The sequence below is a fragment of the Pungitius pungitius genome, chromosome 16 (assembly GCF_949316345.1).
Source record: "Pungitius pungitius chromosome 16, fPunPun2.1, whole genome shotgun sequence".
Taxonomy (NCBI): domain Eukaryota; kingdom Metazoa; phylum Chordata; class Actinopteri; order Perciformes; family Gasterosteidae; genus Pungitius; species Pungitius pungitius.
In genome coordinates this window covers 12,358,735-12,369,706 of record NC_084915.1, presented here as the reverse complement: position 1 = coordinate 12,369,706, position 10,972 = coordinate 12,358,735, and the positions used below count along the sequence as shown (strand labels likewise).

Here is a 10,972-nt window from a genome sequence, read left to right as displayed (position 1 = left end):
AGTACGTGTGTAAGTCTAATATTATGTAACACTGTGCACTGCCGCTGTATTTATAGCACATCTGCATCCGCCTGCCAACATCCGCTCCATTCCTCTGTCTTTTGATCGGTATCAGAAACCTTATACCTCCCGTGGATATACTATCTATCTATCTATCTATCTATCTATCTATCTATCTATCTATCTATCTATCTATCTATCTATCTATCTATCTATCTATCTATCTATCTATCTATCTATCTATCTATCTATCTATCTATCTATCTATCTATCTATCTATCTATCTATCTATCTATCTATCTATCTATCTATCTATCTATCTATCTATCTATCTATCTATAAGGGATAGAGCTCAGCCAAAGTTCCCTTTCAGCTCCATCGGTACCTGATCAAACAGTTCAGCAGTGTCTTTGTTGGGCTGTCTGGGGAGGAGACGCCCTGTTCTTACAGCAAACACCGTTGTCAAAGCAGATCAACATTGGACATGCGGGTCACTCATCAATCAGTCTCAGTTCCTTATATTGTAAATCTCAGTCTCAGTTCCTTTATTTTCTAGTTGAAATGTATGATTGACTTTCTGTTCAATTTCAGTGAGTTTCATGTCCTTTTGTATTAAAGACAATCACTGAAAAGACACTATGATTTATGTTGCAATAAGAAATGTTTCACTTGTCATCAACTTGGATGCCCTCAAAGGCAAGCTGCCAATACTGACCTCTGTTGGTTGGTTGGTACGTAACAACCTAAAAACTCCTTGTTTGAGACCTTTTCTGATTCCCAAAATCTCCAAAGGCCCCCTTCATATATCAGTGGCCTTAGCCTTACAGCTTCATTTTGTATTTCAATTTAAAAGGAAAAAAGTGTGCTTTTATTAGAGTAAAAAAAGGAAGCAATATATTGGTAAAGAGCCGTTATGTCTTCACACTCAGAATGGGAGCGTCACCTTTCTGTCTTCGCATGTAGCAATGAGATAAATACGGTTTCAATAAAGTCCTTTTATTTAGCCTGGTGAGCAGTAAAAAGAAAATACCAACAAGATTGACCATTTAAAGAGATCAACTATTCTTAGTTCACACCCACAAATTCTTGTGGAACATTTGTGTGAAATTCTTCAAAAAGGAACACTTGTGCAACACGACATCTCTACATTGTGTTCATATGCAAAAGAAGGAGCTATGCAAACAACAGCGTATGAGTGGACACATGACAGCATGATTCAAATACTGGAAGTGAATGTAAAATGAAATAAATACAAGTATGAAGGTATAAGCCCAAACTGCAAGTGGTACTTTTTTAAAGGGCGCTAACAGAATAGAAAGTGCTGAACAGAAAGGAAATGATGACAATTTATGGATACACTGGACGGGGAACATGATGGCGGGACCAATATTCACTGATTTGTGTAATGCTGCCAAATGAACACATTTTGTTGGTAAACTTAACCTAAAAACCCCCCCCAAAGACTGCAAGAAATAAAATAAATACTCTAAATCTAAATTAACATTTAGCTCTCAGAAAAACATGTTGCAGTTGGTCTGTACTTTGCTCGTTCATGGAAAAACATCCATACTACAGAATATTCCAGGCAACTGCCATTTAATTTACTGTAAAATGTTTGTTTGGTAAAAAAAAGGGAAAACAATCCAGCTCTATAATTAAATCATAAGTCTCTTTAACACATCTGCAATAAGGTTTTTCCCTCCTCCCTGTTTAATGCCATGCAGTTCACACTTACCTTAAACCATCTATTAAAAAAAATCCAGCCGAGTACAGACTGGTTGCACCATGTTATGGGATTTACAATGGGGGTGTTATGAAGTCATCATACAAGACATTTGCTGACTTCTAATGGTGGTGAAGTCATTTTGTGGTGGATGTTAAGCAGAATTGATACTGTCGCAGCGATGATGTTCTTCAGCGAAACAAACTCTCCTTTTCTGTTCGTTTGTGGGATATTAAAACAGTCTTATGCGCAGCAGATCTGCACTGATACGTTGTTCGGAGAGGAGGTTATAGAAAAAAAAGTCAGAGGATTTGGGGGGAGATGCAGAGGGCTCGTGCCTCTTTCCTTTCACAGTCTTTCCTCGTCTTTTTTCCTCCGCGTTTCACCTTCCTACTTAGCGACTGTGCACCTGACCACATTCTGTGACAACCACGGCCTCGTTTTATCTTCTTTCGCAGTGTGGAAAAAAGGGCAAGGCGATGTGTTTGTGTGTGTGTGTGTGTGTACTCTATGGGAACCTACATAACTCACGCCGTAGGTTTAGATGGCATATTCTAAGTAGTTAACATTTCAGTTGCCTCTAGACGTAGGCCTCGGGGACGTCGGAGCCGTTGATTTTTAAGTAGATCTTAGCGTTGTCCTCCCGTTGCTGTTGCTGTTTGTAGAGTGTCCGTCTGTAGCAGATCAGGTAGAGAGGCAGCAAGAAGCCCAGCATGCTCAGACCAAAGAGTCCAATATTGACCTGAGGGATAACATCAGAATTAGCCACGTCCAGTGGTTTGATTTGTGAGAGCTTTGGAGTGTGTGTGCGTGTGTGCGTGTGTGTGTGCATTCATACCCAGAAAGGGTCTCCCTCCAAGGGTCCCATCATAGCCAGAAACAGGGGCTGCTGCAGGAGAGCAAAGACGGCGCTGACCAGAGACTGCATGCCCGTCAGACTGCCAAACTGCGAGGAGGGATACCTGCAAGAGACAGAAGCGGCGCATTCCCAGTTAGAAGCCACATCCAGGGGACGAGGGGTGACGATGATCATGACGATGAGGACGGGGAGGATTTGTGTGAGTTGGAGGCGGGAGGTTTAAAAGTCCACCGAGACTTACACAGCAGCGTAGAGGCCGCCAACCGCTGAATGAATGAATCCTCTCACCACAGTGTGTAAGACGAACGACACAATCTGTGGAAACAGCATGGTTTGTTTAAACGCTACACGGTGTACGCTAAGCTACAACACGACACATTGTATTAGCCGTCACCCAGTCGGTGGAGTCAGGCTAACTGGAGGCCTTTTGGAAAACTCACCTGCAGGGGGAGATTGGGCACCAGACAAGTGATCCCAAATCCCACCAAAAGGACGTTGGTGAGGACGAATGCTCGCAAGGCGTTGGTCACCTTCTGTGTTTTTTTGTCTCTGCGCTTAATCTGTGTCTCCCCCCTTGTTGAGAAAATCAGAAAGGGAGGTCAAATCATTCAGGCTCTTAGATTGCAGCCTTGACCATAAAGGTTTGTTTCTTGGTTGCGTTCGTCACGTGGAAATTTCATTGCAACAATGTCAAAAGCTATGTATGTTGGACTCACTTTCTGCTCGGCTCCTTTCCCTCCGCTCCATCGTCACATTCCTTCAGCTTCCAATCCATGATCTGACCAATCACAGGAGTGGTCATCAGGCAAAGCAGCTGCAATACGCCGAAGATGGAAGAGTAGAGACCCACTGAAAGAAGGGTCCACATTTTAATTTTTTTTAAACGACTTTTATTTCCAAACAAAATTGGATATGGAGAAAACTGATTTTCAAAAGTAAAATGCTTGGCCTCGTTGGAGGATTTGTTGCCAGTGGTTTAATGAGAAATGAAAATGTTAAGAAAATGAAAAGTTAATCATGTGAAACAGCTCGTATCGCATGACGTATGCTCTCTGCTGGTGCTGAGTTTGTTAATGAGTACAACAAATGGGAACCTGCTGCTTTCAGGTTAAAGCTGAATGACAGCTGAAGGACTCTGTTATTCACATGTCAAGGTCAAACAAAGGTCTAATAAATTAACAACTTGAGCTATCTAAAAGCCAGGGAGCATGGTTAGTGGATTTAGTGTAGTTTTGTGATGGCAAACCTACGACTAAAGTTCAAATTCCAACTGGAGTGAACTTGAGAGTTAATAATCTAATGCCTCAGGGTTCTACTTCTACGAGTTTTCATTCTTACCGACTTCCATTCTTTCCACTGAAAATTAAATTAAAACCCTTGTAAGTCCAGCTGCTTTCAAGTCATGAAGCACAGTAGAAACGACTTGATAAAGGAGCACAAAATAAAACAATCAACAGGTGTTCACATTTGATTACGCACACAAATGGAAAGGCACGCGGGGAAAAAAAGCCACCGACCTTTGTCGAGGTCTCCACCACTGAGCGACTCCAGAACGCTGTTCATGGCCCCCATGTAGAACAGGAGACGGAGCTGAGTGATGGACATGGTCACCAGACTGAGCACGAAGATTGTGCTGGTGATGGTTTTCAAGAATGACTGGGCTGCAGGTGGGGGCAACAAAGATAAACAACACGCATTAGAGTGGGAGGAGGACGAAGGAGGTGATCAAGGAGGGGGTTGAATTCTGCTCTTTTACACTCTTCTTTCGTCTCCATTTCCAGGTCCGTGGTGGAGAGGCAGAGCTGGTTTCCTTCCTTGGTGGCCAACTCCTTCTGCTTCAGATTGTCACCCACACTTAGACGACGTCCCACGGTGGTCACTTGGTTGTAGAACTGCTTCCCCGTGATTTTATGGTCAAAGCCCAGCCAGCTGAACTTGATCTTTATACTGAGAAATCAGAGGAAAAGAGGAAAAGTTGTGAGGAAAGACGGGGCTAGTGTCTAGTACTCCATAGACACAGTACATAGTATAGGACACAGTTTACTGTCCACTATGACTGTACGCCACTGTGACTAGCAGAGGTACTAACGTGTAGTCCATGTCTTCCGGTCCTGGGAAGGGCTCCAATGGCCAGTTCAGGAAGCAGTTCAAGAAGACCAGTCCGGAACATGCAGCCCACACCACCAGGATAGTAATGAAAGATATGCCAAGGTCGTAGATCACCTGCGGACATCGGAACATGACCAATAAACACAGAGAACGGACGAGACAGTGTTGGCTCAGAGTGGAAGCTGAGCGCGGCTGCACATTGCATTCAAGAGATAAGATTGACATGGAATAAGACCAAAATAAACTAGTTAGAAGTGTGGGTACAGAGATGTAGATTCAGTGTTCGTTACCTTCACACCAGGAAAGGTGACAGCAGAGGAGGCGTAGGAGCCAATCATCAGGGCGATGAAGGTGGAGCGGAGGTCCCCAAACATGTTAGGGAGCTAAAGTGAAAGAGAACGAGACATCATCACAGCCTGTCCTTTGGTACTCTCAAAGTTCCTGCATAAGCTTTACACAAAATGAGCGATATTCTATTGTGTGCTGTGTATATAGGTTCACAGGTTAAGGCATCCTCTGTCAAGATCAAACTGATCTCAACTGCAGTGTAGCTGCTCAAAGGCAGATTGGGGACACGGTGGTGCATGGTGCAGATTGACACCGGGGGTCAAAGTTAGCAAGCAGACATCAGAGGAACTACAATGCAACAAAGTAGCATGGAATGCGAGGCAAAGCAACATGTCGCTGTCCACAACACAATCAATCGCAATGCTGCACAGACGGGGTGACTATTTTTTTCATGCTTTACTCCCATTTGAGAACAGAGAAACGAGAGCTGAGAGGGAAACAGGGAGAGACACTAGGTGGCAGAACATTCACAAGCTTAAGCAATGAAAATCACATCCAATTACATAAGACTGGAAGAAGTACGTGTTTGTATGTGTAGTATGCATATTAAAGCCACCAGTGACAACAATCTCACCAATAGTATTTGGAGAAAAATCCTCCAACTTTACAATACAAAATACATTAGCCGTTGCCCAACAAACCCGAAGGCGAAAGTTAACCTGACAACTGCTCAGAGTGTTACCCCACACCTTTCCACTGAGACTGAATGCCTGTAAGGCACAGTCACGATAAGAGTCAAGGAGCAGCCTGCGAGCTGATGGTTAACCCCACGCTGAGTGTGCAAGACGTTGTAAAGAAAGTTTTTAAAGGGAGACTGGATAAATGGTGGTTTCCAGGGAAGATGTGGTCCAATGCAGAGACTCTGAAGACTTCCAAGAAAAAGGAGGTAACAGAGCCCTATATCATGGTGTTACCTCATCACTGACATTCAGGCCCGTTGGCAACGACTAATGACAGATTCAAGGAGATGCAACAAATACAACATTGGGGGATTTGTACATTGGAGCAACAGACTGTGGGGGTATGGAAGAGAGACATTTATTGGGAGATTTACTGGAATAGAGGCCCTCTCTGGTGAACAATATCACCATGGTACGGCCCAGGACTCCTGTGTGAGTCCCCCTAAGACTGAACGGAGGACAAGGGGATGCAACGGGGAGAAGAAGAACAGCAGGGAAAGAATGCAAATGAATGGTGAGGTGAAGGGAAAAGAAATTGAGGAGTAGAAGGACAGAGGGGACGATATCTCTGATCCTGCTGCATTTAATGTTGATACTTTTCATACCACAATGCTCTTTGAAATTCTGTGACAACACAAAATGGGTCAGTGTCCTTTATCTGCAAGTACATAACAGTGTGCGCATGTAAACTCCAACACCCAGCAGTTGCTATGATGTCCTTGCTCAAGCACAATAATAGAAACTGTAGAAAGTGATAATGAAGCATCTCCCTCTCTCCCCAAACCCCCCCCCACCTCCCCCCTCCACCCTCCTCCTGCTCGGAACTCAGAGTGCAGAGAAAGAAGCCAAAAAACGAAACGCCAGACAAGAGGCGAGGGACAGTGTGTGCAGGCAAGGAGCCAGCAAACTACTAGAATTGACCAATAACAGCAAGACAAAACCCTAAAAAGACAAAAAAATGTAGCATCTATGATATACATCTATAAACATCATGGAGTGCAAAGAGTCCACAGCGGGAGGAGAACATGTAGCCGTGCAACAAAAACTCACCGTGAGAGAGGTGAAGGTCATGCACATGCCCCCAAATCCATTGAAGGTCAGGGCAATGAAGATAAGGACGGAGAGTTCTGCGAAGGTCACACGTGTTAGCTGGCGGCTTGAAACAACCAAACTACTGTACATTGTTTCAAACAATGAGAGGGTAAAAAATGAAAACTCTAAAGACCATCTCACCATTTGGATTGTAGGATCCATAAGCAATTAGAAGACAGGAGAATCCAAAACACGTGCTGGAAAGAAATAATTAGCACAATTTTAAATTGCCACAGGCTCACATAATTGCAAATGAACCACCTCACAGCTGGATTCTTCCCTCATTGGCTCACCTGCCCAGCAGTCGGAGCTTGCGGGGCCCGTATTTATCCATGACGACCCCCAGTGGCAGCGTGATGGCCGAGAGCAGGAAGGAGCCCACCGTGAACGCCAGGTTCAGCATCTCATCCTGTTCTTTACAAATCAGCCAGCCGTTCATCCTCAGGGGCCCATCTACGGGGGCCAGGGGCCTCATCTCCACTCCGTCTCCCAGACCAACCGAGCCACGCTGGCTGTCATAGTAGTCGGCATAGTCATCGGGCGCCTGTGTTGCTAGGTTTTGGGATAGATTGACGCTGGAACTGTTGAAGCCTGAAGAACACAAGGAAAGAAGGTAAACATGGGTAAAACTGCACGTCTTATTTCGTCTCACTGCTACACAGAAAATATTTTACGTGAAGGTTGAGCTGTGTAATAATCGTTTGACCTGTGTCAGTACTTGGAGCCGGACGGTATGCTTATTCCCAGGCTAACGTTAACACACGGATGCTACATAGGCACGGAACGTGTGCTTGTTATAACTACACACCTACAGTATGTGACACATCGACCAACCTGCAGTGTCCAGTGCACAGATTTTATTAGTTGTGATTTTATATGTTCGAAAGCTGTGATAAGCAGGCTCTGGCAATAAACATCCCATTATCATCAGAACCCATATGGAGATAAAGGGGCAAAAGTCCAGGAAAAGTCCATGTGAGGGAGAAAGGGAGGCGGTGGTTTGGGAACAATGGGCTAAAAACGTTCAGGATTACACTAACACCTCCGCGGTTTCTGCCACCCGACATCTCTGTAGCCACGTGATGCAAGAACGTGGGTCCCTGTGTAAAACACAGAGACGTGCTCGAGAACAACGTGTCTTCTGGGAGCAGATCATATAAGTGCATGCGTATACAATACTTGGTGTTATTTTGGATCGAGTTGAAAGAACCTGACGGTGCAAAATGAACCGAATCCAACGACCTTTAATTCTCTTCCTTGGTTAGTCATGAGCACAGCTTCCCACATAACGTGCAGCTTTAACCAATTCTCAAATATGTCTGCTGAATGTGCACAAAAGCCTAATCCACGCTGCTTAATCATCTTGTTTTTACCGTTGACCCCCCCCCAGTTTTCCGATTTATGCTATTCATCACTTTTCTATCAGTCGTCTCCTGCCTTCCTGTCCTTTATCAGTGGACTTTCAACTCTGATGCAACTGGTCATTAAATCTATCCTTCTGTCACATGTCACATGCCTGAAACCAGCTGAGCTGGTGCTGCGGGTCCTCTCCCCCCTACGTCATCAGAGAGAGATAGGATGGCGACGGAAGTTCTCCAGGAAGTCTCATACAATCCCGGTTCCTTATTTGTTACGTCATTGGTGAGTCTGCTTCTGTGTCGACACGCAGCATAGCAGCTGACATGGCTGGAACTGTCCTTGAGTAACTAAAGGTCGACGGTCATGTGTCAAACGACTAACACGATGCTGAATAGGCTTAAAGGTCAACCCGGGACAAAGTCAAATCCCTTAATAAATAACAAATATAATTTAATAGCAGGAGTGTAGGATAGATAAGGTTGTCCACTCCAGCCAATCATTTAGTTTTAGGATGTGGGCCACGACACAGTGTCACCAGAGGTCCAAAGGATAAGTGTGGCCTGATTAATCTCACACGTTCCCTTCTGCTTTCTGTAAGACCTGACTGGGGCCATTGTGTGCATCAATTCCCCCTTTGTGGTTAAAAAGACAAAGCACAGTCCTGACTTTGCTCAAAGTGAGGAATGGGTGGCGGGGGGAGGCCAAAAGGACAGTTGATCTGGTGCGTTATTGGATCATAGGATTCCTGTCGATCAGTCTGGTCCAGGTCTTGTGTATTCTTTTGATCACTGTCTCAAATTGCAACCCTGCTTGCTCTATTTCATTTAACTCAACAGGTTTAATCTCCGGAGTCCCTTCGGAGGAAACACCTTTTCTTCCCGGAGATAGGAAGAGGCGATAAAGGCAGCAGTGCCACGTTGCATCTATTAAATAAAAACTCCTGCTTTTACCGGAACTCACAATGCAAGTGACTGGTGAGGCGTCCCTTACCACCAGCCCTCATTCTAACAGCTCAATGTGGAGCCTTACAGGTAGAAAGACCTCATGAAGACACACTCTCAAGATTTGCTTCTCCTAAAATGAGCAATTACTACACCACGATGGAAAATTGAGACAAAACCACGTATTGCGACAGAACTTCCACAGCTGCGACTCACCCTCTTCGTGGCAAAGGTACGAGTAGAAGCCTTCTGACTTGAGCATGATGAGGAGCGATCCCCATCCCAGCAGCACGGCGGAGAAGAGCAGATTCTCGATGATGGAAGTCACGGCCATCCACCAGCGCCTGGCGAACGCCGTGGTCAAGGTCGGAGCCATGCTGGACGGGTTATTAAATTAGGGAGAGAGGGGCAAAGTAGGGGGGAAGGAAAGCCGAGCAGAGAGAGAGAGAGAGAGAGAGAGAGAGAGAGCCTCCCTGACTGACGCCCGGGATGAGGGATCACTGATCACTTATCTGTGAAGAGAACGGCACAAGAGGAGGGTGGGAGGTTTCACAGTTAGCCTATCGCTGCAGTTACTGACGCACAGAGAGGTTCAGCTTTTGAAGGATCCCAAGATAAAAGCACTAAACTTTGAACCTAATCGAAGATAACTGAGGAAGTGAATCTGCAGTGGGACACATTCCCTGTTTGTTTCATAACTTTTTTTCAGATTTATTGAAAGTTTCCCTGATTAGAAGAAGTAACAGCATGTTGCCAACAATGAATGGCAAATTATTAACACTCCTGCTAGTAGACGGACCATAACCTCACTCTGTTGCCGGGGGAGACAAAGATCTTGCATCACATCATAGGCACTAATGACTTGAGAAGAATGAGGGGTGGCATCACAGGGACTCTGCTGTTTGTTTTCGAAAAGGCCAACTGGTCCGGACTGGACAGAGAAAAACGGGGCTTTCTCTCTGCTCCCTCACTCCACGGCGCCTCTACCTCACTGCACACCAACTAAAATGTCTCAGGCCCATCCAGCCGCAGCTTTCCTCCGCAATTACTGCGGTGCATCCAAAACATAAAGGAACAAACCAGAAACAAATCCGACCTCTCTCTCTCTCTGTCACACACTCACTCGGAAGAACACACACACACACACACACACACACAATCTGCTCCAGCAGTATTATAAAAGCAGGTGGATATCACATGGAAAGTAAATAAGCTAGAGACCACATCATAATCAGGGATAGCCTGTTGTTGGATGTCTTATCAAATAAGATGTTTCTACAATGCACTTAGTAAATGAAGAGCTTCTCTTACCTCTCCGAGCTGGAAGCAGCAGCATCAAACTGCTCCAAACAACGGATGAACTCCGGTTGCCTTCAAATGACCAGTTATGTGTGAAAAGCCCCATTTATACAGCCGGGCGTCTTCAAACAGCGCCTTCTACTGACCAATGGCTGCCCGGCGTCTGCACCTCGGCCAACCACATGGCACTAAGCTTTGATATGTCTACAATAACTAGATATTGAATTGGAGTTAGTGGATCAGGCAATAAACGATGAACATTTTTAATCCTCTTAATGGCGAAGCAAAACAAGTCTGTTTTAATAAGAATGATACACTAGGTCCGTGATATAAAAGCAATTGTGCAATGGGGAGAAAAACAAAACAACATCCAGCCAAACAAAGTCTGGTTAAAACACAATGTACTTCAGCAGATAAAGGTGCGTGGTGCCTATCGGCTGGTTCAATAGCGGGTATCGATGGGGAGCGGGACTGGAGCAGGGACTCCCTTGTTTTTTTGTAGTTGCGTAAAGTGTTTACGTGTGCGGTGTTTACCGAAAAAATAATCTGCTGAGGTCGCGCG

At 45.0% G+C, this 10,972-nt stretch overlaps 1 protein-coding gene across 2 annotated transcripts; it reads right to left on the bottom strand.

Moving 5' to 3' along the window:
* Positions 1-1,858: 1,858 nt before the first annotated feature.
* Positions 1,859-10,510, bottom strand: slc43a2b (solute carrier family 43 member 2b). 2 transcript variants are annotated; one of them, XM_037467446.2, is made up of 15 exons: positions 10,423-10,510; positions 9,328-9,623; positions 7,105-7,402; positions 6,953-7,008; positions 6,770-6,846; positions 4,982-5,074; positions 4,672-4,805; positions 4,339-4,529; positions 4,100-4,243; positions 3,921-3,938; positions 3,299-3,431; positions 3,023-3,155; positions 2,824-2,897; positions 2,562-2,685; positions 1,859-2,465 (listed from the first exon to the last, which is right to left on the bottom strand). In XM_037467446.2, the coding sequence occupies exons 2-15, from the start codon at positions 9,485-9,487 to the stop codon at positions 2,304-2,306; spliced, it is 1,797 nt and encodes a 598-aa protein (XP_037323343.2). In that variant the 5' UTR covers positions 9,488-9,623; positions 10,423-10,510; the 3' UTR covers positions 1,859-2,303. The 2 variants fall into 2 exon arrangements, with proteins under 2 accessions (XP_037323343.2, XP_037323344.2); XM_037467447.2 differs by lacking the exon at positions 3,921-3,938 and having other exon boundaries at positions 10,423-10,509.
* Between the last annotated feature and the right edge of the window lie 462 nt (positions 10,511-10,972).